This window comes from Oncorhynchus clarkii, chromosome 32 (genome assembly GCF_045791955.1).
Source record: "Oncorhynchus clarkii lewisi isolate Uvic-CL-2024 chromosome 32, UVic_Ocla_1.0, whole genome shotgun sequence".
Lineage (NCBI taxonomy): Eukaryota > Metazoa > Chordata > Actinopteri > Salmoniformes > Salmonidae > Oncorhynchus > Oncorhynchus clarkii.
In genome coordinates this window covers 27,131,293-27,158,797 of record NC_092178.1, presented here as the reverse complement: position 1 = coordinate 27,158,797, position 27,505 = coordinate 27,131,293, and the positions used below count along the sequence as shown (strand labels likewise).

Sequence of the window (27,505 nt, the reverse complement as noted above, 5' to 3'; positions counted from 1 at the left end):
AAAAAAGAAAACATGATGAAAATGGCCATTCAGAGTGCAGGGCCATATGACTGTAGATTACAGTGGGCCAGCCTGCTATCAACACAAAGCCAGGTGTTTAGCGGAGCTGTTCAGGATGTTCGGGGCTCACAACACTAAAGCCCCCCTCTGGCACAGAGCTGCAGAAAACGGGCAATTAAGAAGTGATTTTCACCTCACAGCTTGGCCCGTTGCCTCACAAAGAACCCTGCGGCAGCCTGGGGACTGCAGGAGAGAAGAGGCCCAGGGAAGGGGTTACAGGGGTAGGTGTTACGGTGAGGCGGCATACTCTGGATCCACGCGCAGAACATTATGATGATGTATGAGAAACGGTGCGATACAGAGGGAGGAGGGAAGGATCTCCATTAGATTAGAGGTTGTACAGAGAGGAGCAGCTGGTTTGACTCATACCTCGTTCCCTCTCGCGCCTCCTTCCTGCTCTTCTCATTATCTCACTCCTCTCCCCGCTTGTTGGTAATTGAGCTCAAACGGGATCCTGCTGGAGGTGAAATAAATGTCCTTCGTCTCGGGCACAGACAAACCTGTCACCCCTTACAGGATCCTCTGCCAACGTCACAGTAAACAGGAGAGCCAGTCCCATCAGGCCATGTCAGTCACCCAAAGCCCGACACCAAACCATGGCTGCTGCCTCAGTCAGCAGGTCTGGCAGATTGTCCAGTGATCAAGGTACTCGGCCAACCTTGAAGGAGGAGAGTCTACCGGTGGTTCCACTCCACTATGTCTGAGCACTAAGCCAGTAAGACCATTCAATACTAAGCCAGAGGAAACCAAATGGCTGCCGCTCCTCCACTCAATCTCCATTCAGGTAGTCAAGTAAATGTGTCAACTAATGGCTGATAGGAGTAAATGCCACAGTTGATTTCAGTGGAACTCTGTTTTACAATAGCAGGTAATGGTTTCATTCAAAATACAATAGTATGCTATTAAAGGGATAGGCCTGATACAGCTCGTTCTGTCAGACAATACCTTAGTTATTGCTGTGTGAAATGCTTGGAGTACCAGAGGAGTGTAAATTGCCACACATTTCACACCACAGTAAGTCATGCCTCTCAGCCGGGTTACACAACCACCACTCAGTACATTCTGTGCAGGGATACTTTAATCTAACTTCAGCTCTCCACTATGTTCAGACACTTGAGTGTCAAGTCTGAAACAGACAGACGCTCCGTTCTGCCCCACTCCAGCAGTTGCTATAGTAACGGAGTGGTTAGGCCCCCTCTGATGGCACGGTGTATAAAAAAAGATAAACTTCTGGTCACTATGGTTACCCTGTCTTTAGGGTGACTTCCAGATTCAGTTTACATTACATGGCAGAGTTGGTTTGGGTTGAACTTTAGGATGACCAACTGAACCATTACTAATCTCATACTCTGCTCTGTCAGATTATACTTTAGGCCTAGATGGACATCTATGGGCCCTAATGGCTGTAGTGTAAATCAGCTGTAAATGACTTATGGAATGGGATTTAAGCCAGGCTTTGTTCTCTGCGTCTACAGTATATGAATCTGTCATGAGCTACATTTACTCCATGAAGTAATTAAAATCAGTTTCCAGAACCGGCTCGGTCATTAGCTACGACAGTGCCCAATTTAATTATTTCTATCCTCTTTAGTTTGCTCTGACTGTCACAGGTTGTGTTTTAGTGCTGCCTTTGGGCCTGTTATTTGATCCAGGGCCAGGGGGCAGGGCCAGCCTTTCAGCCTGGGCTTTGGCTCCCTTCCATGGGTGTACCAAACACTACAGTACCCTGCTGTGAGGCCTAGTGGAAACTTAGCAGCTAGAAGTGCCATTAAAATGTTGCCATTGTGCAGAGAGGAGATCAAAGACATTACTTTTGACAGACAATCACATTTCTGAAAATTCTTATATTTTAAAAATTAATCTCACTGTTAGGTCATAATGAACATCTGTCAAAGTGCTTTATGAAATCACATGATATTTTGAGTCATCTTCATGTTTCCATGTTTCAGGCCGCCAAGGCAACAGCAACACTTTAACCAAACCCCTGGCCTCATGGGTATAGCTGACCCACAGGGACAAAGCACAGGGTGCCGGTTTATGGTGCGAGGGAGAGGCGAGGTATTCACAGTTTAGACTCCAGCTGCATGACATCTATCTGGGGAAGCTTCCAACGTTTCCTTTGGCAGCCTGAAGCGAGAACAACAAAATGGGGGAAGAGTGCAGTGAGAAGAAACCACCAAGGAGACAGATCTCCCACCAAACAGATGATGAATACATAAACACACTAAACTAATATAAGAGTGCTGAAAGCAGCAAGAGCCCACCGCCACAGCCCCAACCCCTCAGCAGTTTGGAGGAGAATCTATGGCTAAGCGGGAGAGAACAGCCGTAGCGTTATGCTCTCGTGCTGACCCCGCTGGAAATGGTGTCGCTCAGCTCTTTGTACCTGGCTGAGTAATGACACCGAGTGAATTACATTTTTTTTTCATTTTTTAAAGAGCCACTCCGTATTCTATTACAAGACGAGATGGAGCGGGAGACTAATGCATTTCTCACGGCGATGGAGCCCACAGAGCTGTAACTCTGAAACTCGTCTCCATTGACCTAAAAAATAAAATCAACTGTTTCTTGTCTCCCCACCTTTGAGAGACCACCACCCCCTCGCCCCACACACTCTAGCCCACTTTCGCTTTGCACACAGCTCACACAAAGCCAATGCCTGACTACTCCAGCAGTTTATAGTGAGCCGAGTACACAATGTAGCCACTTTCGGACAAGCTCATTACTGTAGAAAGCCGAGGGGAGCTGCCACCCAGAGTTAGGCCTGTCCTCTAAGGGGCTGATGCATGTTGAAAAGGCTGCATTAACATGCACTGAGAGGGAGGTCATCTTTCAGAAACTACCCAGGCTTGTTCAAAGGCCTCAAAATGGCTGCAATAAAAATGGAAAGAGTAAAAAGATGTCTTCATCGTCACAGTAAATGTGACATCTGAGAAACGCTGACTACAATCTAACAACCTGTGGATAAGTCAGTGTGCCAATCTAACACAGAGCAGTGGCCAAAAAGTCCATGTGAGCACTCTGGCAGGAAACAAAGATATTATACAGCGTCATTACAAACATCACCCTGATTGCATCACTCATGATTCATAGAGAATAAATTGGAGGAAACCCAGAACTACATAAGAGTTTTGTTATGAGTGCACTACGACTCAGTCAGATACTGTATGAGTAAATACGAGGCCTATAAACCAGGTATAACACTAAGCACTAACACAACTGTGTAGTCTGATTATCAACAGTCTAGTGTAAACTATATTTAGACATTGACTATAATGATTTATAAATCAAGTTGAATAACACTAAAAATAACACTCCCATTTCCCATTGAGCAGCTTGTAGCCATACAGGCGTTAAGAGTCTAATGCGGATCAATATAATCAAAGGCTCCATTCTATTGCTTTATCCCTGGAGGCTTACTGCTGCCTGATGAAGACAAGTCCGAGTGGTAGAGGGGGATCTGGGGATAATACCAGATTGACCGAGAGCGTATAAAACTGACCTGCTGTCTGTGGTTGGACACTCTCCGCAGGGTAGGTAGAAAGTGGATGTTTTCAGGTTTCAAAGATACAGTATTTTCAACCTAACTTCCGTTTCTCCAGAGAACAGAAGTCGGGACTCCGCTCCGGTGTCTTTCTAGGGCTTCTTCTAGGGCACCATCAGTTTCATTAGGCTTTACAGTCAGTAGAGACTCACTAGATCTCTAAACATGACCTCATCCATTCAGCTGGTGAGGTTAAGGTCTCTTGTTCATAATGGCCTCCATTCTAGTGACAGTCCAGTCGCCCCTGTTCTGCCCTCCAGTCAAACCTATGGAGCCTCCCTAGTACTGTCCAGCTTAGTGTCCAGTGTCCTCCCTCCTCAGAGCTTAAGCATGTTAAGGCCAAACCAAAGACATCTAAAATGTTGATTCAGCTTCTCAGGGATCCTGGACGGATGAGCTGTGGCTGCCACACACACACTTTGTGTAGACAGCTTGTGTCCTCTCAGGGCTGTCCAGCTGTCCGGCCAAACCCACAGGAGTAGGACGACATAAATCACGGAGCAAAATTAAACGGTGCATTCAGTGAGAATGTGGTGTACGTGACACACACACACATATATATATAGATCCAGAATACACATGGTTTAAGTGACATTATTTATATAACCTGAACAGTCTTTCAATACAGCACAATGTCCGACACATTGTCCTCTCAGAATATTGGCACATACGATAGTGTATATTTTAGACTGGATTATAGTCCATAGGGAAACATCCTCCTCCGCACAGACAGTCATTACCCACATCAACACAGCAGGCACATTCCTTACACTGTGTTCACCTGTCTGGTACAGTAAGGCATGATCCTAGCTGGTAGTTTGCCCATAAACAGGTTGGTCTAACTAACAAAGGAGGAACTGTGGCGTGTGCAGAGAATGTCCCGAGATGATAACAGCTGATAAGAGAAAGGTCACATTACATGACAGAGTAAGAGGGTCAGGGTGTGTGACGTAAAGCTGCCATAAAAATCGGGACAGAGAGGAGAGAGAGAGAGAGAAAACGGAGAATAGGAAGCGATGGGCTGGCTGCTGCTGATCACCGGCGGCCCAAATTAAAACCGGCAGTTTGGGGAGCTCCCGTAACGATGCAGTAAAGTGGAACATTGTCTGTTGGCAGACAGCAAAACACTGAGAAGAACTGAATCAAAATGCTGTGTCTACCAGTTCCCTGCCTTCCAAGATATACGGCTCTCCACGTACTGTGGTGTCAGTGGTGCTTCCGATATAAGAGAGGATATAACTAGAGCTAATACTGAGAACGCTTGACGAGAAGGTGCGAGGGAGGGTAGTGGTATAGAGTAAGGATAAAGTATCTGAAACATTCCTGTTACAACCTCCCTAACTCACAGCATCTCACTGACCCAGTTACAGTGCCAGGGCTCCTCAGAGAGGAACTAAGGATAAAAATTAATAAATGACCATCTGCATTAAAACAGAAGGTTATATTAAGCACATTCATGCTCAGGTCCACAAACCCTTGTGTGAACATGAGGCCCACATTTAAATAGTAAAGCTGAAGGACTGGGGAGGGAGAGTGAGAGGGGACGGAACCTTTACAGGCCTCGTTCCCGGCCCCCGCTCGATTTTTGTTTCCTCTTTTTGTGCGCCACACACTGCAGAGGATTTTTCAAATTCGCCCTAATCAGTTGTGCGACTGATGAAACACTGACAGCTTCTTTACATTTGTAAAGACCCCTGCAGCAGCTGTGCTTATCCCACCACACAGCCCGGCTCTACCCCAGCACACAGCCCGGCTCTACCCCACCACACAGCCCGGCTCTATCCCACCACACAGCCCGGCTCTATCCCACCACACAGCCCGGCTCTATCCCAGCTCTATCCCACCACACAGCCCAGCTCTATCCCAGCTCTATCCCACCACAGAGCCCAGCTCTATCCCACCACACAGCCCATCTCTATCCCAGCTCTATCCCACCACACAGCCTGGCTCTATCCCACCACACAGCCCAGCTCTATCCCAGCTCTATCCCACCACACAGCCCAGCTCTATCCCACCACACAGCCCGGCTCTATCCCACCACACAGCCCGGCTCTATCCCACCACACAGCCCGGCTCTATCCCACCACACAGCCCGGCTCTATCCCACCACACAGCCTGAGAACAGCCTTGTCAGGACAAATTGGCCCTGGCTGCACACCTCCTCTCAATGCTATGTTCAGTTAAACACCACAAACATAACTAATGCTGCTTCCCAATTGACCTAAACCCACCCCAACAAATTCACTGAATATACAAATATAGAATTCCAGAATAGAGATAACGTGTTTGTGCCTCTAAATGTCTGTCAAATTGCCAGGCAAAGTGATCAGCCATCATAGAAACCAGAGTTATTTGAGAGGGCCTGTTTTAACTTTTGTGTCCTATCAAAAGGAGCGGTAATTGCCTTACCTTGTTTGCTTTTATTACGTTTTTTTCCCTGACTGATGAATTTTAATAACATGGATGGAGCACATGGGGGAGAATAACAACTCCCAGTGTTCCAGGGGACATGCTTAAGCCAAGCATGGATAATTGTCTAACGCTAATTAAGGGGAGGTTAAACCAGAGGGGCCAAGAGTTGTTGAGGGGGGAGGGTGTTGCGTTTTGAGTGGGGGCCCAAGGAGAGGGGGGCACCTCCAGGTTGTTTTGTTGTTCGCATGGTTTGTTCGGAGCAGATTTCTACCCCAGCTGCTGCACCTCAGCAGATGTGAAAGCCATGTTCTGTGCGTGCCCATTCCACGCACAGCCACATGAGCATACATCTATAATTACACAAGTTATTAAGAATAAAATATAAAAATAGACCATTTTAGACTTCAATTTTTTCCCCATGTCCTTTTCACTGTCAAATCATCTCACCAGGCCCCAAAATAAAGTTGGAAATGTAATGTATTGATTACTTTAATAGCGTTGCCATAAGAGGTGAGTATTTTGGGGAGAAAGAGTATCAAACTCATGGGGAAATGTACGGACTAAATCAAGTTTGAAAACTATATGCTTAACACTTCAAGAATTAAGTATTATTTCACCTCATAATATAAATGTATAATGTTTCAACCACGTTATTAGAGTGGAACGCTTGGGGAAGGCAACAATCGCCAGTTATGATGGACTTTGATTATTCTCAGTGCATCGTGGGCCACAAACAAAGTAGCCCAGTCAGCAGCAGGCCCACACGTGGCCAAAATGTTTTGAGATTAGTTAAATGGTAACAAAAAGGTACATCTGAAATAAAAATGTATTATTCATTGTGGTTCATAATAACTTCACATTGTTTTCACGCGAGGAAACTTCACACGAGAACACACGCTGTAATGTGAGGGTTAAACTCAGCCATGCGATGTGCTGAGTGTCTCCGTTTGAGAGTACGCCATTGTTTAGCTTACGCCTGTTTTAAACCCCCATTTAAAATACTTTAAATGTTGTAGGTTACACCGAGGGTAAAAACCTTGAAATTACCAACATTGATATCGCCCCCTTCTGCCAAATTCGCCGGTATTAGGTAATCGCAGAAAGAAAATGGTCGCTTCTTGCTTCCCCTTCACATGAACCTCTGCAATGCGACTGAAACACTACCTCAACATTACACCATAAACAAGCTAGCGCTTAAATCAACTAACCGCTGACATTTCGTTTAGTTGCATCCATGGTCTCTCGTCTGCTTAAAAACTATTGACTGGAGATAACCCGAATAATAAATAAAAAACTATCAGAGAATCTAACATTCTTGCTCAGGCTGCAATATATCCCATTCACAGAGGTCACACAGACGTGCTACGCGAAATTAAAATGATCAGACACTTTATTGCATATATATGTTAGTAACGCAGACAAGCAACTCCTCCCGAGCGTTCCGCTACGATTGGAAATTATTGGAAATTATACGGAAATGTTCAATTGCCTGACCCCCTTTCTGCGCTCTCCCCCTACGGAGAAAATTAAAGAGCTACAGTCCACTCGTCATGGTCGGACGGTGCTAGTCAGGTACTCTCAAGTCGCATCAACATAAATAAAGTGAATATTGTGATATCCAATAGCAAAACGAGGTGTTCATTTATAAATAACACAGTTTATATAGGGCTACTCAGCATGGGGTATAGAACCCGGAATCAGCCATGGGCGATATGGCTGTGTCTTCATGGCTCTGAAAGGGGCTATGGGAGAAAACAAAGACATTCTGAAAACAATTAGCCAGCTCCTGTGGAAAATTCTGACTTAATCAATCAATCTCACACAACAAGTCGTTTGTTATATTGTACAGAGATGATTCCAGAATGCGCATTGCCCTTCCATGGATAGTTAATAATCAAATAAATCGTCTTGTCTGATGTTGAAGAAATTTAGCAAAATCGACAATTTAAATAAAGTCTAATTGATAACACATTCTACAACTTTACCATCTAAAAAGGAAATTCGGCCCCAATAGGCCACAGCTGTGTAATGGTAACCTTCACACTCCGTGATCGAAGTTTATGCATTTTCTTTAAAACAGGCGAAATGAACGTGCAAACTTGTAAAGGTTAAATTATTTTACACATTGGACAATAATAGGCTAGTAGTTACTCACGTATTTCTTTTGGATGATATTCCTCTTAGGTCTTTCCTTGCTCATTCTGCAATCCAAAATGTTTTGCTAAAGAGAGAATGGCCACATGAATTTCTTTCTTTGACTCTCGCTTCTCCCGGAGCACACCAAACAATTTAAATCCCCGGTCTGTGAGCTCTCTGGCTTTGTAGAATCCTCGCTTTGGGTTTCCCTTGACGATCTGGATTTCGTCGTTAGATTCCAAATTAAAGGTCCACGACGAACGGAGACAAACAAAAAACAAACTCACTTCGGAATAACATATTCAAAACAATTCACAACAAATAACTTCCATTCGTAGAAAAACCATTGACGTTCTCTCTCCCAGCTATCCTGAACGACATGGATATTCTAAGGTATTAGTCTGTTCTTTGAAAAGAGTCACATCTTGTGTGAGAAGAGGATTTAAATCGAACCAAATAAATAAAATAAAAAAGGTTCGATGTTCCGTTTTGGCTGGAACTATCAGGCGACGAGTGTAGACTACTCCAGCACCGCAGCTATTCTAAACGAGGCGAGTTTCTTTCTTCCCCTGGTTCAGCCTATCACATCCGTTACCATGGACAGCGGCAACTTTAAAAGGCCGTTTTTCAGGCACCGAGTAAAAATGATTTTACAAAACGCGAGATGAATAATATATCCGGGATAAAGTAGCCTATCTTGATTGAATGAATGGGATCCCCACATGTAGGCTAGCTGGTTCTTCGCTAATTACAAGTTACTTCGTTTCCTATTTCTCCTCAGTGGCTCCAGCGATCCTGTGAAAAGCTGACCTGGAGCCCATTCACATTTAGTGTGCAAATTAGCAACATTGTTTCAAGCCCTCAATCTATGCAATGCTAATGCTACAAAGTAATTTACCATGTTTTTTATTTGACCTGAACGGGCAGTTAACCCACTGTTCCTAGGCCGTCATTGAAAATAAGAATTTGTTCTTAACTGACTTGCCTAGTTAAATAAAGGTAAAAAAAAAATAGTAGCACATAACCTACAGGGGTGCTTTCAGTTCGGTTTACACTAGCTTCAATAGCAACAAAGTCAGATTCACGTCTACAAAGTCCAAATTAGCTTTTTAGTAATGTTTTAAGGTTAGAGTTAGGCATAAGGTTAGCAGTGTGATTGAGGTTAGGTTTAAAATCACATTTTAAGAAGATAAATTGTAGAAATGGCTGGGGTTTATGACTTTGAGGCTATGGAAGCTAGTGATGACATTCAGCAGTGGTGTGAAGTAATTAAGTAAAAATACTATTTTTTTTTATTTTTTTATTTTATTTTACCCCTATTTCTCCCCAATTTCGTAGTCTCATCGCTACAACTCCCGTACGGGCTCGGGAGAGACGAAGGTTGAAAGTCATGCGTCCTCCGATACACAACCAACCAAGCCGCTGCTTCTTTAACACAGCGCACATCCAACCCGGAAGCCAGCCGCACCAATGCGCCGGAGGAAACACCGTGCACCTGGCCACCTTGGCTAGCGTACACTGCGCCCAGCCCGCCACAGGAGTCGCTGGTGCGCGATGAGACAAGGACACCCCTACCGACCAAGCCCTCCCTAACCCGGGCGACGCTAGGCCAATTGTGCGTCGCCCCACGGACCTCCCGGTCGCGGCCGGTTACGACAGAGCCTGGGCGCGAACCCAGGACTCTGATGGCACAGCTGGCGCGGCAGTACAGCGCCCTTAACCACTGCGCCACCCTCGTAAAAATACTTTAAAGTACTACTTAAGTAGTTTTGGGGGGTATCTGAACTTTACTTTATTTATATTTTTTGACAACTTTTACTTCACTACATTCCTAAATAAAATAATGTACGTTTTACTCCATACTAAAACCCTGAAACCCAAAAGTAGTCAGTACATTTTGAATACTTAGCAGGACAGTAAAATTATCCAATTCACACACACTTTTACTTGAGTCATTTTCTATGAAGGTATCTTTACTTTTACTCATGTATGACAATGTAGTACTTCTTCCACCACTGCCATTCAGTTCGGTTCAATGTTTTCTGCATTGCGTGGCAGTTTGTACGTTCATGGACAACATGCTACTGAACAACACATTTCCCTAAAACAGTGTGCACCGTTCTTTAACAGCCTTTAAGGTACATTTCCTCCAGTTTTTGTTTGTACCTTTATTTTAATTAGGCAAGTCAGTTAAGAACAAATTATTATTTTCAATTATAGGCTAGGAACAGTGGGTTAACTGCCTTGTTCAGGGGCAGAACAACAGATTTTTACCTTGTCAACTCTGGGATTCGATCTTGCAACCTTCCGGTTACAAGTCCAAGTCCAACGGTGTAGCGAGGTGTGGCCTGATCAATATGGGTGTGACCATTAGAGATCTCAAAACTGGTGCATCACAACACCATACACAACTGCCCTCTGGGCCACCATAGTTCATTTCTTCAACCTGTTGTTTGTACCGTTTCTGTTTAAATAAACATTGAATGGATTTCTGTTGTAGCCTACCAAACTAACTCCATATGAGATCTGAGCTACAGTAGGAGGTTACAGTAATTGTCACCACATTGCTTAGAAATGTGACACATTCACCTAGCACCATCCATATGACTCAAAATGAGCTTTTCATGTTAAAGTTGACTAGAAGATTAAGTAGATGAATCATAGCCTACTGATCATGAATCTAAGCATCCTTCCTTCACTTTAAGATACTGTAGGCATCTACCACCCCCACAACTAAGGGAAAATATAATCTCTTTCCTGAAAAACAGTTATTTAGCAGTGACCAGGGAACCAATTAACCAAGGGTTTTTGACTTCAAGTTCAGTAAACCTTTAAGTCCAAATGGTCATATTCCAATATGTTTTCATCCCGGTGAACAAGAAGAGAAATGGTTTGAAAACCCACCTCAATCCAGGAAAAGAAGGTGTTACTGTACTCCTAATTATCATATTCGGCAAATTGAGAAGATTAAAATACTGCTAGTTATTAATTAAACTGCCTTTTTCATCCTCATGCTAGGTAGCGACTGGTAAAAGAGCCCATTTAGTTCCACAACACTTCTGGGAGCTACTCACCCCAATGCTAAGTATTGCATTTTTATGGAATCCAATGAGCTGCATTAACTAGCCTATCATGCTGACGGAAAATCATGTTTTTACATTTCTTTTAAACAGCAGTATTTCAAACTTCTTGTTTTGCCTATTGGGATAATTAGGAGTACGGCGACACCTTCCATCCCTGGAAAGAGCTCGCTTTTCAAACCGGCAGCCACTCGTACCTCTCGGATTCAAAGGGGCTGGTTTAAATGCAGAAGACACATTTCTGCTGAATTCATTCAGTTGTGCAACTGACTATGTGTCCCCTTTCCCTTTAACGTTCACATTTGGCATATGACTGTTTTCGACTGGAAGGAAGGTTACTGAACTTCAAGTCAAAAACAACTCTGCTGCCTTCTGTTACTCAGAACATCCCTACTGGCCCCTACACTGTCAGGGCTTAGTGTTACTCAGAACATCCCTACTGGCCCCTACACTGTCAGGGCTTAGTGTTACTCAGAACATCCCTACTGGCCCCTACACTGTCAGGGCTTAGTGTTAGTCAGAACATCCCTACTGGCCCCTACACTGTCAGGGCTTAGTGTTACTCAGAACATCCCTACTGGCCCCTACACTGTCAGGGCTTAGTGTTACTTTGAACATCCCTACTGGCCCCTACACTGTCAGGGCTTAGTGTTACTCAGAACATCCCTACTGGCCCCTACACTGTCAGGGCTTAGTGTTACTTTGAACATCCCTACTGGCCCCTACACTGTCAGGGCTTAGTGTTACTTTGAACATCCCTACTGGCCCCTACACTGTCAGGGCTTAGTGTTACTCAGAACATCCCTACTGGCCCCTACACTGTCAGGGCTTAGTGTTACTTTGAACATCCCTACTGGCCCCTACACTGTCAGGGCTTAGTGTTACTCAGAACATCCCTACTGGCCCCTACACTGTCAGGGCTTAGTGTTACTTTGAACATCCCTACTGGCCCCTACACTGTCAGGGCTTAGTGTTACTCAGAACATCCATACTGGCCCCTACACTGTCAGGGCTTAGTGTTACTCAGAACATCCCTACTGGCCCCTACACTGTCAGGGCTTAGTGTTACTCAGAACATCCCTACTGGCCCCTACACTGTCAGGGCTTAGTGTTACTCAGAACATCCCTACTGGCCCCTACACTGTCAGGGCTTAGTGTTACTCAGAACATCCCTACTGGCCCCTACACTGTCAGGGCTTAGTGTTACTCAGAACATCCCTACTGGCCCCTACACTGTCAGGGCTTAGTGTTACTCAGAACATCCCTACTGGCCCCTACACTGTCAGGGCTTAGTGTTACTCAGAACATCCCTACTGGCCCCTACACTGTCAGGGCTTAGTGTTACTCAGAACATCCGTACTGGCCCCTACACTGTCAGGGCTTAGTGTTACTTTGAAGTCGTCAGAACGGTGTGCGCGTGTGTGTGTCTTGAGGGACTGATGAGCAGGATCGTGGTTGGTTGTGATGACTGTTTTCTGACTGGTTCCTCTTGCCCCTCAGTGACCTATCAGGAGAAATGACAAACCTACACGATGATGCAGTGCGAGAAGGGAAGACTGTGTGGACCAGAGGAGGTTGGTGAGGGGAGGACGGCTCACAATAATGAATGGAATGGTGTGAATGGGATGGTATCAAACATGGAAACCAGGTGTTTGATGTGTTTGATACCATTCCATTTATTCCGTTCCAGCCATTACTATGAGCCCGTCCTCCCCATTTAAACTGCCACCAGCCACCACTGGCGTGGACCTGTGTGATGTGGGTAAGTACTGTTACTGTTGCTCACAGCAGCAAAGTCAAGTCTCTAAGATCATGTAAAAACGTAAGGTGAAGTCTCTTCTGCTGTTGGATTGGCTCTTTAATGTTCTTAAAGCAACAAAAAAAACATCAGTCTATTTCCACTGGGGATGGATCAGGTGCACTTCCTGATGATAGTGAACCGAGGTGCTGAATTGAGCCCTACAGGGAACAGATGAACACCAGCGCATGAACATGTTGATTTCATTATAGTCCTGCATCAAGGATGGGATATCACTCCCCAGCATGTTTGATGTAGATTCAGCACCATGCTCGCACTGATCAAAGCAATGAACTTGTCCATGAATGAGTAAAGACTATGGATCAATATCTGGTAGATCAATAAGCCGCAGTGAAAGCTGCAGATGACATGATATTACCATGATATTATGGGTCTGATTAAATCACATCAGCATCCAGGCCCAGTTAACCACAGGGTTCACATATACTGTAAAGTAGTAACACGTGTAATACTATTCATTTATAAGCCATTATCAGATCATTTATAAGGTATGTCTTGATGATTGCCTGAATATTTATACATTTTTATGACTCATTTATGAAATATCCCTAAGATATTTATAAACTGTTACACTGAAACTTTACACTGCATCATAACGTTTGTTCGTGTATAGGGATAAATCCATTTTTAAATAATCAATTTACTCATCAGTGATGTGGCATCCTGATGTAGAGACATAAATAGTTCAGTTAATGTTTGGGACATGAGTTCTTTCTGTTTTTCCATGTCCTCCTGCACCCAGCGACTCTGTGGGGCTCTGTCCTGTTGAGTGACATTTAAGCCTAAATGAATCAATGAACCAGACTGTGCTGTGTGCTGTGCAAGGACTTGGAGTTAGCCCCCACACAGCAAGCAGGCTAGTGTTTCCACTACAATTGCTTATGCTCTATTCCTCCTCGACTAAAGAGGGCCTGGAAAATAGTAGAGGACCATGACCAGAGGGTTTCTTGGCTGCCTATTCACTATTCCTGCTGGCCTCTATTGCAAACTCATGTTCTCCACTAATAGCTGTAGGTAAATTTGACTTGATCTAGGGGCCCATGCAGGCCATGACGCTGAGCAGACAGACATGTTTAAACCTCCTTTAACAGGCTGCTTGGTGTTAGGTCTGCTCTGAGGTGGGGAGGTGGGGAGGTGGGGGGGAGGTGGAGGTGGATTGAGGAGTCTGACCGTGTCCTGGTGGGCCGTGGGGGTTCTGGTAGGGGGTCTGGGGGTGGGGAGGGGGGGGGGGGTCAGACCAGGGCAGGATTTGATTGGAGCTCTCACTCTCCATGGTTTTAATTGGTGAGTGAGGCTGAACAGAGCAGGCGATATGCAATAACACCGTATGGAATCATGTAGTAACCCAAAAAGTGTCACACAAATCAAAATATATTTTATATTTGAGATTCTTCAAAGTAGCCACCTTTTGCCTTCATGACAGCTTTGCACACTCTTGGCATTCTCTCAGCCAATTAACAGGTGTGCCTTGTTAAAAGTTCATTTGTAGAATTTCTTTACTTCTTAATGTTTGAGCCAATCAGTTGTGTTGTGACAAGGTAGGGGTGGTATACAGAAGAAAGCTTTATTTGGTAAAAGATCAAGTCCATACTATGGCAAGAACAGCTCAAATAAGCAACGAGAAAGGACAGTCCATCATTACTTTAAGACATGAAGGTCAGTCAGTCGCAAAAACCATCAAGCGCTATGATGAAACTGGCTCTCATGAGGACCACCACAGGAAAGGAAGACCCAGAGTTACCTCTGCTGCAGACGATAAGTTCGTTCAAGTTACCAGCGTCAGAAATTCCAGCCCAAATAAATGCTTCACAGAGTTCAAGTAACAGACACATCTAAACATCAAATGTTCAGAGGAGACAGTGTGAATCAGGCCTTCATGGTTGAATTGCTGCAAAGAAACAACTACTAAAGGACACCAATAAGAAGAAGAGACTTGCGTGGACCAAGAAACACGAGCAATGGACATTAGACCGGTGGAAATTTGTCCTTTGGTCTGATGAGTCCAAATTTGAGTCCAACCGCCACATCTTTGTGAGACGCAGAGTAGGTGAACGGATGATCTTCGCATGTGTGGTTCCCACAGTGAAGCATGGAGGAGGAGGTGTGATGGTGTGGGGTGCTTTGCCGGTGACACTGTCAGTGATTTATTAAGAATTCAAGGCACACTTAACCAGCATGGTTACCACAGCATTCTGCAGCGATACGCCATCCCATCTGGTTTGTTCTTAGTAGGACTATCAATTGTTTTTCAACAGGACAATGACCCAACACACCTCCAGGCTATGTAAGGGCTATTTGACTAAGATGGAGAGTGATGGAGTGCTGCATCAGATGACCTGGCTTCCACAATCACCCGACCTCAACCCATTTGAGATGGTTTGGGATGAGTTGAACCTCAGAGTGTTTAACACTTTTTTGGTTACTGGCAGCTTCATTAAATAGTACCCGCAAAACACCAGTCTCAATGTCAACCGTGAAGAGGCGACTCCGGGATGCTGGCCTTCCTCTGCCCAGTGTCTGTGTTCTTTTGCCCATCTTAATCTTTTATTTTTATTGGCCAGTCTGAGATATGGCTTTTTTTTTTACAACTCTGCCTAGAAGGCCAGCATCCTCTTCACTGTTGATGTTGAGACTGGTGTTTTGCGGGTACTAATTAATTAAGCTGCCAGTTGAGGACCTGTGAGGCGTCTGTTTCTCTAAATAGACACTCTAATGTACTTGTCCTTTTGCTCAGTTGTGTACTGGGGCCTCCCACTCCTCTTTCTATTCTGGTTAGAGACAATTTGAGCTGTTCTGTGAAGGGAGTAGTACACAGTGTTGTACGAGATCTTCAGTTTCTTGGCAATTTGTTGCATGGAATAGCCTTCATTTCTCAGAACAAGAATAGACTGACGAGTTTCAGAAGTAAGTTCTTTGTTTCTGGCCATTTTGAGCCTGTGATCGAACCCACAAATGCTGAAGCTCCAGATACACAGCTAGTCTAAAGAAGGCCAGTTTTTTGCTTCTTTAATCAGAACAACAGTTTTCAGCTGTGCTAACATAATTGCAAAAGGGTTTTTTAATGATCCATTAGTCTTTTAAAATGATAAACTTGGAATAACTAACACAACGTGCCATTGGAGTGATGGTTGCTGATATTGGGCCTCTGTTCACCTATGTAGATATTCCAATCAAAATCAGCCGTTTCCAGCTACAACAGTCATTTACAACATTAACCATGTCTACACTGTATTTCTGATCAAGTTGGTGTCATTTTAATGGACAAAAAATGTGCTTTTCTTTCAAAAACAAGGACATTTCTAAGTGGCCCCAAACTTTTGAACTGTAGTGTACATTATTGTGGTATTTTAACGTTGAATGTGGTATAAATAGCACGGCTTCTTTTACTCTTTTTATTATAGGAAGATGATTTCCTCATTGCCCCACCACGTTACGACTCCACTGCAAAAACAGGCAGAAGAACAGCCCTGTTCTGCTCGGTGAGGGGAGGAGATTGTAAAATTGAGGCTTGTACCATTTGGTATTTTCAAGCTGCTGCAAAATTGAAGTATTACGAGCATGTGAGGACGTTGAATATTGCACAAAAGAGTGAGAAACAATGTTTTAAATGGTGTGGCGTGCCGAGGGTCGCGCTAGTATTAAATTACCCTGTTGAAATGGAAATCCTGTACCTACCCTCATTAAAGGGAGGTTAACCTCCACTGACCCGCTCCTCTCTGCTGGGACCAGTCAGGATTCCAAACAACATTTATTTTTACGGCCCTAGCCCCCCACAGAGAGACTGAGATTCCCAGTCTACCACGCAGGATAATTGGACACCTTGAGTTCCTAAATCCCTCCTGGAATTAAATGCATGCTAGGTAATTGCATCAGGTGGACTCAAATGTAAACATCAATGAGAATGAGAGAAAAGCCAGGTTCAACGTAAACAACAACATCAATAACAACAGAATCCAAAGAATGTGTGACTGTTCAAGCCCTGATATGTCAGTTACCCTACTGCTCTACTGGTTGGTTAAACACAACCACAAGGGTGCTGCCGCCCCACGGTTGTGTATGTTGACCATGTTGGTTGTCACAGCCTCACCCGAGAACCCACAGCCCGACCTGTTCTCACCTAGGAACACTGTCTTCATTCTGTATCTATGGGACTCTGTCGGATGTGGACGTGGCTGTGTCCAGCTGAACCCGTTGCGTGGAGACGCCCCCCATGTGATCCAGTCTGATGTGGAGACTTTGTATGTTCTGTCTGTCACTGTCTCTCGGTGATCGCTCCATTCAACGGTACACTCTGGTTGTCATTGTCTTCCTGCCGCTCAGCAGTTGGAGCCCATTCACATCTCTTCCTCACATTCTGAGGTTTGATTGAAGTGGATTAGTCTTTAGCCATGATTCAGTGATGACCAGGGGAGGCCTGCCACCCTCAGTGTAGCCACGTAAAGAGAGGCTACAAAAGGTGTTCGGCTGACTGACTGGCTGACTCAGCTGGGTCAAGCTCCACTGCAGATGGGAGGTGGGTCTGAAAGGCCTCCACAGGGACTGAATCTCCTGGGTGTCCGTGTGGCCCTGAGGGCCCTTTCATGCCCAGGACACCTGCACCATTCACAAAGACCATCCTCCCTCTGCTTTGTGATCACAGGCAGAGAGAGAGGGAAGGGAGAGAGAGAAAGCAAGCAAGGAGAGTGAGCAAGCAAGGAGAGTGAGCGAGCGAGCGAGCGAGCGAGGAGAAAGAGTGAGCGAGGAGAGAGGGAGAGGGAGGTAGGCCACTGCCACTGACCTCAGCCATGTGGAAACAAAGTAACACAAACGGACCATGGCCAGGAACAGCTGGGGAGCACAGCACAGAACGACATGACTGACTGGGTGGTCTGGGAGAGGGGGGGGAGCAGAGAGGGAAAGATGGAATAACCGACCCGATCTCGATCGCGTTAAAGAATTTTGCTATTGCTCCTAAATGATCAACCTGGGGAACTAAGTAATTGCCATTTTACATCAGTGTTGCTCAAATACGTTCAGATTGTTCCAGGATTCCCGAGCATCAATGAGCCTCTACTGTATAACGTTTGAGCAGGATAGAGCCTTTTCACAGACATGGTGGCGTATTCCCTGTGTTTTCTATGGAGCTGGTCCTAGCTGCTTGGTTTGCATGATGACAAGAGAAGGCGATTGTAACAGAAGGTCCTGTTGATGAGCGTTTTTCCTGGTTCCCCTGGGCTCTGGTCATTAAAAAGGAAATGTTCAATATTTTCAACTTCATGTTCATCCTCTCCAGCACCACCCCAGCACCATCATATGTGAAAGTTGTGCATTTCTACTATGTTTTGTGGTGAAAAGATGAAGGAAGTTAATTGTTCCCAATGACCTCATCAACCAATTATTAGAAAATGCCTACTCATAATTGGTTAAAATGACACAGATGATGTCATTAGAAACACTTATCTTCCACGATTTAATGTACCACAAAACATAGAAATGCACACTTTTCACATATGTTGATGTTAGGGCGGTGCTGGAGATGATGAATATGAAGTTGAATTTGTGACATTTCCCTTGAAGCTACACCTGTCCCACTCCTGATGGGATGAAGGGTTGCTCAGCCCTGGAGGGTTGTGAATGACACGAGGTTTGGAGGAGGGTTGTGTTCCGGAGGCAACCGCTTGTTGGTCTTTCCTGGTTCCACAGCGGTCTGATTTGAAACCGAGAGGCTGTAATTGTACTTGAACTAACTGAAGAACTACATGCTGTTTGGGGAGAGTGAGAGAGACAGAGAGGGAGAGAGAGAGAGAGAAAGAGAGAGAGAGAGAGAGAGAGAGAGAGAGAGAGAGAGATAAAAGAGAGGAAGTTGTTTCTTTGTGTTGATCCCGAGTCATTCTCAAATCCCCTCTAAGCTCTTCTATATACACTCCTGTTGTAATGGTGGTGGTGATAGTTCAGGTGTAGAACAACACGTTCCCCTATGTTACGCTGATAGCTGGCCCGTGTTCAATAAAATAGGCTTTTTAGTGATCCTCATTTCATCGATCTGACCTTTTACTTTCCTCAAATCGCTTCGTTTCAGACCATTAACCTCCACTTGTTATGAAATACTTTTCATGTACGCCCGAGTAATAACAACGACCTTGTCAGTGTGGTGGGATGGTAACTAACAGTAAGACATGTGTATTATAGTCAGCCTCTGTAATAAGGGCTCCCTAGCACTTCCCTGGTCACATCATCCTCTTCATGAGAATACAGCTCTGATAACCATCGTCATGGTCATAAATGGAAGCGTGAACCACTCAACTGAACATTGAAGAGTAGTTATGTAGTCCTCTGTGTAGCTATCACATTTTACTAGGGTCATTTGCCTGTCAAATGTGACTCCAGCACAAGATGTTACTCTGTAGTCTCAGTATATTCATACTACTGGTGGGCTCACAGCTCTCCCTGTGTAGTTTGAACAAATTCTGATCCCAAACCTGTTATCCCAGAGCATACCCCATTTATTAGGATTTATCACAAATTTACCTGAAGAAGAAAAGCTCTGAATACAAATTCATGCCTTTTATTCATGTTATTATAGTTGATTAACAACCATAAACACTTGAAAGGTTCTCTTCCACACAATAAACTATGAGATTGGGATTTTACATTACAGCCATTTAGCAGACGCTCTTATCCAGAGCGACTTACAGGAGCAATTAGGGTTAAGTGCCTTGCTCACGTCGTCAGCGCAGGGATTCGAACCAACAGCCTTTTGGTTACTAGCCCAACGGTCTTAACAGCTAGACTACCTGAAAGGTTCATAATAACACTTCAGAAAAAGCCTTATTTCTCTTCTGATGATATTATCATTACGCTCAGCAGCCTGTCTGTTCAGCAACCCCTCTGACGTTGTTACCAGGTTCTTCAAAGGGTTCTCCTTTTGGGGACAGCCGAATAAACCTAAGAGTGTACATTCCACAGAGGCTCTGCGCTCTATACTAGTGCGGGTGAGGAGAGGTGGAGAGAGGAAGAGGAGGAGAGAATGAGAGGGACTGATCTGGACACAGAGATAAGACCAGGAAAACCAAGACACGGGCCTTTTCTCAATTAGATTCGCTCAACTTCTGCGTCTCAACTCTCGCCGACTTTGGAAAAAGGTCAAAGGTAATCGAGGAGAGGTAGCGAGGAGAGGGAAAGTTGACGAAAATGCGCTTGTTTGCAGGGTGGAATCCCAAAACAAATGTAACTAGTTGTGCAAGACATTTGAAATATAAAAGGGTGAGTAGCATATCGCTTTTAAATGTTTGCATGCTTTTCTCCTTTGAGAAAGCAATAGCTGATTCAAAGGGGATGTGGCAGATTTCAAAACTACACTTGTGCTTCTTCACCAAAAGGAGCCTATCGAGGAGGGGAGGACCGTCTTCCGTTTGCCTACTAACGAATTGACACACTCCTCGACCACCTATCGGTTTCCAGGTCATGGAGGACGGAGGAGAGTGTACAGAGGAGAGTGTACAGAGGAGAGTGTACAGAGGAGAGTGTACAGAGGAGAGTGTACAGAGGAGAGTGTACAGAGCAGAGGAGAGTGTACAGAGGGGAGTGTACAGAGGAGAGTGTACAGAGGAGAGTGTACAGAGGAGAGTGTACAGAGGGGAGTGTACAGAGGGGAGTGTACAGAGGAAAGTGTATAGAGGAGAGTGTACAGAGGAGAGTGTACAGAGGGGAGTGTACAGAGGGGAGTGTACAGAGGAGAGTGTACAGAGGAGAGTGTACAGAGGAGAAAGGACGGACCTTTGACCAAATCTTTGCACTGACACTTTTCCCTCTATCTCTCTCTCTCTCTCTCTCTCTCTCTCTCTCTCTCTCTCTCTCTCTCTCTCTCTCTCTCTCTCTCTCTCTCTCTCTCTCTATCCCTCTCTCTCTCTCTCTCTCTCTCTCTCTCTCTCTCTCTCTCTCTCTCTCTCTCTCTCTCTCTCTCTCTCTCTCTCTCTCTCTCTCTCGCTCTCGCTCTCTCAGTTCAATTCAATTCAAGGAGCTTTATTGGCATGGGAAAAATATGTTAACATTGCCAAAGCAAGTGAAGTAGATAATTTGCAAAAGTGAAATAAACAATAAAAATGAACAGTAAACATTACACTCACAAAAGTTCCAAAATAATTAAGACATTACAAATGTCATATTATGTATATATACAGTCTCTCTTTCTCTTTCTCTCTCTCTCTCTCTCTCTCTCTCTCTCTCTCTCTCGCTCTCTCTCTCTCTCTCTCTCTCTCTCTCTCTCTCTCTCGCTCTCTCTCTCTCTCTCTCTCTCTCACCCCGCCCATGAAAAATGGAGGCCTCATGAATTGTTTACAGGTTTGCAGTGTGCGTTGTCCGGGGTGTTGGTTTCAGCAGGGGAGGCGAGGCAGAGGGGATGTGAGGAGAGAAGTGTGGAGGAGAGAGGTGGGGAGGAGAAAGGTGGTGAGGATAAGGCAGGTGCTTGGAGAGAATGCTCGCAGGGAGAAGTGTCACGACGAGGCTGAGCCCGGCATAAAGGGAGATGAGAGAGCAGACCAGGCAGGGTACAGCCTAGCTAACAGGCTAGCAGACTAGCAGGCTCACCTTCTAGTGTTTTCTAATGAGGAGTTTGTAGAGGAACACAGTGTCATTTATATCCTGCATATATATTCCTACTGAGTCATGAAATTGCACTCTCAGTATCACAGCACCTACCTCAGCATGTTAGTCAGTTAGAAGGGAAGAAGGTTAGGAAGAAGGTTGGAAGGGAGCGTTAGGTAAATGAAGCCAGACATCTGTCTCCCGCTGATCAATATTCTTGTCAGGGAATAGGACTCTCCTCTTCTCTTCATAAAGCAGGCTGCTCACTCAGGCAGCAGTCACGGACACTTCATTGAAGCATCATCACTAATTTTACCAGCCTGATAAGCACCTACTCAGCACGGCATGTCTGACAACCTCATGCTACATTTTAATAGACGGAGAGAGAGGGAGAGAGAGGGAGCGCGAGGGAGAGAGAGGGAGAGAGAGGGAGAGAGAGGGAGCGTGAGGGAGAGAGAGGGAGAGAGAGGGAGAGAGGGAGAGAGATGGAGAGAGAGGGAGCGCGAGGGAGAGAGAGGGAGAGAGATGGAGAGAGATGGAGAGAGGGAGCGCAAGGGAGAGAGATGGAGAGAGATGAAGCGCGAGGGAGAGAGAGGGAGAGAGAGGGAGCGCGAGGGAGAGAGAGGGAGAAATATGGAGAGAGATGGAGAGAGAGGGAGAGAAGAGGGAGAGAGAGGGAGCACGAGGGAGAGAGATGGAGAGAGAGGGAGCGTGAGGGAGAGAGAGGGAGAGATGGAGAGAGAGGGAGAGAGAGGGAGCGCGAGGGAGAGAGAGGGAGCGTGAGGGAGAAAGAGGGAGAGAGATGGAGAGAGAGGGAGAGATGGAGAGAGATGGAGAGAGAGGGAGAGAGAGGGAGAGAGAGGGAGCGCGAGGGAGAGAGAGGGAGAAAGAGGGAGAGCGATGGAGAGAGATGGAGCGCGAGGGAGAGAGAGGGAGCACGAAGGAGAGAGATGGAGAGAGAGGGAGCGTGAGGGAGAGAGAGAGAGATGGAGAGAGAGGGAGAGAGAGAGAGATGGAGAGAGAGGGAGCGTGAGGGAGAGAGAGGGAGAGAGAGGGAGAGAGATGGAGAAAGAGGGAGTGCGAGAGAGCGAGAATAGAAAATATATCTTATGCAATCTCATCTACTAAAATATAAATGACCTTTCTACCAGTACAGTTCGATTCCACTAATAGCTGTTCAATCCATGAACGTATGTGTCTTATAGGATGATGTCAGCAAGTATAGACCTCCTCTTGCTACCGGCCTGTTTTCAGGCCCATCATTCACACAGCATATATCAGTGGGCGTGATGCCCTCTGTGTGTGTGTGTGTGTGTGTGTGTGCGTGCGTGCGCGTGTGCGTGCGCGTGCATGCGTGCATGTGCGTGCGTGCGTGTGTGTGCGTGCGTGTGTGTGTGCGTACGTAGGTATGTGCGTGCATGTGGTGTCTGTTTGTAACCTCACTGCTCCTGTCAATCATCTTCAGCACCACTCTCAGCCTCGCTGTAGGATGTAGGCGGGAGATGCTGTGTAGAGACCAGGCTAATGCTTCTAATGACTACATTATTACCTATTACCTCAGTTTGTGGGCGGGACTGTATTGTATGGCTGGAAGCAGTTTGTTGTGCTTATTCTGACTAATCAGAATGCTTTCTATTGTTACAGGGAAATCGTGACATCTTTCCCACTCCAGGAGCATCATGCTTATGTGTTCACTGTTGAGGTATTTAAGTTGTTACGACATCAACCATTCCTCCTTGGTAATACCTTTAGGATGACGGGCCTTAACGTCTTACGTCTTAACCAAGTCGTTTGTGAATATATTTGGAATATTTGTGGTAGAAAGTTCTCCTAAGGGACCGAGTTGATCATGGTGGAAGTGTTTAACCGATTTGTTCCTACGGTGGTTTATTTGAGAACCCGGCATCAGTCATCTATGAGCCGGAAAACCCATCACTCAGACTCAGAGGTCATTGGTAAGAACATGATGTAGGGTTAGGGTTAGGGTTAGGGTTAGGGTTAGGGTTAGGGGGTTAGGGTTAGGGTTAGGGTTAGGGTTAGGGTTAGGGTTAGGGTTAGGGTTAGGGTTAGCAGCTGCTCTGAATCAGCTCTGATAAAGCTATGGTTTAAGTGGGCCTGTAGGTAGGAAGACCGGTACAACCTCCCCTGCGGTACACCCTCTCTCCCAGTGGATGACTTCATGAGGGGGAGTGTGTGAGAAGGAGAGAGAGACTGACTCCGCACTAAAATGAGTGAGCTCAGCAAAGACACAGGGGAGTGCTTTGGGTGGGAGAATGTGATACAGAGAATTTTCCATGACATACATCTCCACCCGACAGGACAGGCTGTGAGTGTTGAGGCCGTGGTGATCGGGTGACAGGGCAGATGGTGAGGCAACGGCTCTTCCTGCTTCTGGGGTTTCCGGTGCTGAGGACTGTCTGTTCACCAGGCTCCCCCCTGACCTCCACCCAGTAGAGCTGCAGCCCAGAGATTAGCTCCAACACACTGGGGTGACTCCCCACTGACACTGCCTCCCTTCCTCTCCGCTGCGACAACCAACCAGCACCCCCAGCAGCCTGGCTCTGCCATGAAGTCCATCACATGACTCAGCACCAACTGTCACGGCACGTGATCTGTCTCCCAGTACAACCCTTCTGTTGTCACAAACAGATACGGTAGTATCAGCCGTTTTGTTTCCCCTTGCAATAAGTAATGCTTTGTTTCGCCTTCATCGGACTCCACAGGAATCTGTACTTTCTCACAATACAAACTTTATATGAACGAACATGGGAACCCAACACCAAGGCAATGCACCTGGCTACCACGGCAACATACAAGGCTGTAGCATCGCCACGATAATAGCCTTCTTAGTCCTCCTAACCAGAGCCAGGCTCTTTCTCTCTATCTCTCTCTCTCTCTCTCCCTCTATCTCTCTCTCTCTCTCTCTCTCTCTCTCTCTCTCTCTCTCTCTCTCTCTCTCTATCTCTTTCTCTCTCTCTCCCTCTATCTCTATCTCCCTCTCTCTCTCTCTCTCTCTCTCTCTCTCTCTCTCTCTCTCTCTCTCTCTCTCTCTCCCCTTATCTCTCTCTCTCTCTCTCTCTCTCTCTCTCTCTCTCTCTCTCTCTCTCTCTCCCTCTCTCTCTCTCTCTCTCCCCCTATCTCTCTCTCTCTCTCTTCTCTCTCTCTCTCTCTCTCTCTCTCCCCTTATCTCTCTCTCTCTCTCTCTCCCCTTATCGCTCTCTCTCTCTCTCTCTCTCTCTCTCTCTCTCTCTCTCTCTCTCTTTCTCTCTCTCTCTCTTTCTCTCTCTCTCTCTCTGGAGCACATTAGACTGCAGAGCCATCCTGGAACCATTACTGATAACATTGATTAAGTCTCCTTGTTTGAAGTAAAGCACTTTCTCTGCGTTTCATATGTCTGTGCGAGCATTCCTCTCTTTCCCCCAGCCAAGTCTGTCATACTTAAAGTAATGGGGTAGAGGAACTTGTGAGGAATCATGAGCTCTTTGAAGCTGCAGGCACTCTATTCAAACCAGCCACTCATCAAATGTATGTCATCAACCCCAATTATAAAACATTTCCTCTCTCAAAAGTGGCGTTTTCCATTGTTGTACGACGTCATGCTTTGACACGATAGCGCAACATGTTTTCCTGTCTCAGCCATATTTCTGACACAGAATGTCGCTCTGAAATACCTTTCTTTTCCAGATGAATTGAACCAATGCCATGTGCAGCTCAGAGGTCATCTGTGAGTTCAGTTCAAAAGTTTAGTCCTGTAAAGGGGAGCAGACCACGCCACCTGAAAGCTACTCATCTAACCAACCTTTTTCAAGAACCCAATGTTTAATTTGCCAAGCAAAATCAATCATCGTCATGAGACGTGATGAGCCAAAATAAGGAAATCGGAACAAAGCAACAATTAACAACGAGTGAGGCTTGTGGTCATTGTCCTATTGTATAGCTGTCATTTCCTAAGAGAGACAGAGGACAGGTTATTTTAAGGGATCTAAATATGTCATCACCAATTTATTATATGCTTGATTGTCAGAGATACGAAACTGTACGGTTCTATTTAAATTAAAATGATGCCATTTGTAGCTTAAGGACAAATTGTAAGGAAGAGCCAGGTGTTTCATCCCCTTTAGCACCACCATTATATAGTCTGTCTCTCTACTGTAGTCTATAGTCTGTCTCTCTACTGTAGTCTATAGTCTGTCTCTCTACTGTAGTCTATAGTCTGTCTCTCTACTGTAGTCTATAGTCTGTCTCTCTACTGTAGTCTATAGTCTGTCTCTCTACTGTAGTCTATAGTCTGTCTCTCTACTGTAGTCTATAGTCTGTCTCTATACTGTAGTCTATAGTCTGTCTCTCTACTGTAGTCTATAGTCTGTCTCTCTACTGTAGTCTATTGTCTGTCTCTCTACTGTAGTCTCTAGTCTGTCTCTCTACTGTAGTCTATAGTCTGTCTCTCTACTGTAGTCTATAGTCTGTCTCTCTACTATAGTCTATAGTCTGTCTCTCTACTGTAGTCTATAGTCTGTCTCTCTACTGTAGTCTATAGTCTGTCTCTCTACTGTAGTCTATAGTCTGTCTCTCTACTATAGTCTATAGTCTGTCTCTCTACTGTAGTCTATAGTCTGTCTCTCTACTGTAGTCTCTTGTCTGTCTCTCTACTGTAGTCTATAGTCTGTCTATCTACTGTAGTCTATAGTCTGTGTCTCTCTACTGTAGTCTATAGTCTGTCTCTATACTGTAGTCTATAGTCTGGCTATCTACTGTAGTCTATAGTCTGTGTCTCTCTACTATAGTCTGTAGTCTGTGTATCTTTACTGTAGTCTATAGTCTGTCTCTATACTGTAGTCTATAGTCTGTCTCTCTACTGTAGTCTATAGTCTGTGTCTCTTTACTGTAGTCTATAGTCTGTCTCTATACTGTAGTCTATAGTCTGTCTATCTACTGTAGTCTATAGTCTGTGTCGCTCTACTGTAGTCTATAGTCTGTCTCTATACTGTAGTCTATAGTCTGTCTATCTACTGTAGTCTATAGTCTGTCTCTCTACTGTAGTCTATAGTCTGTCTCTCTACTGTAGTTGATAGTCTGTGTCTCTCTACTGTAGTCTATAGTCTGTCCCTCTACTGTAGTTTATAGTCTGTCTCTCTACTGTAGTCTATAGTCCGCCTCTCTACTGTAGTCTCTTGTCTGTCTCTCTACTGTAGTTTATAGTCTGTCTCTCTACTGTAGTCTATAGTCTGTCTCTCTACTGTAGTCTATAGTCTGTCTCTCTACTGTAGTCTATTGTCTGTCTCTCTACTGTAGTCTCTAGTCTGTCTCTCTACTGTAGTCTATAGTCTGTCTCTCTACTATAGTCTATAGTCTGTCTCTCTACTGTAGTCTATAGTCTGTCCCTCTACTATAGTCTATAGTCTGTCTCTCTACTGTAGTCTATAGTCTGTCTCTCTACTATAGTCTATAGTCTGTCTCTCTACTGTAGTCTATAGTCTGTCTCTCTACTATAGTCTATAGTCTGTCTCTCTACTGTAGTCTATAGTCTGTCTCTCTACTGTAGTCTCTTGTCTGTCTCTCTACTGTAGTCTCTTGTCTGTCTCTCTACTGTAGTCTATAGTCTGTCTCTCTACTATAGTCTATAGTATGTCTCTATACTGTAGTCTATAGTCTGTCTATCTACTGTAGTCTATAGTCTGTGTCTCTCTACTGTAGTCTATAGTCTGTCTCTATACTGTAGTCTATAGTCTGGCTATCTACTGTAGTCTATAGTCTGTGTCTCTCTACTATAGTCTGTAGTCTGTGTATCTTTACTGTAGTCTATAGTCTGTCTCTATACTGTAGTCTATAGTCTGTCTCTCTACTGTAGTCTATAGTCTGTGTCTCTTTACTGTAGTCTATAGTCTGTCTCTA

At 45.1% G+C, this 27,505-nt stretch overlaps 1 protein-coding gene across 1 annotated transcript in view; it reads right to left on the bottom strand.

Annotated features, from left to right (window-relative positions):
- Positions 1-8,696, bottom strand: part of LOC139391725 (protein Jumonji-like) — a 90,545-nt gene extending 81,849 nt beyond the window's left edge. Inside the window, exon 1 of the mRNA XM_071139224.1 lies at positions 8,172-8,696. Coding sequence (XP_070995325.1) covers positions 8,172-8,216 — 45 coding nt within the window. The 5' untranslated portion in view covers positions 8,217-8,696. The remainder of the gene's footprint in view (positions 1-8,171) is intronic.
- Positions 8,697-27,505: the final 18,809 nt, after the last annotated feature.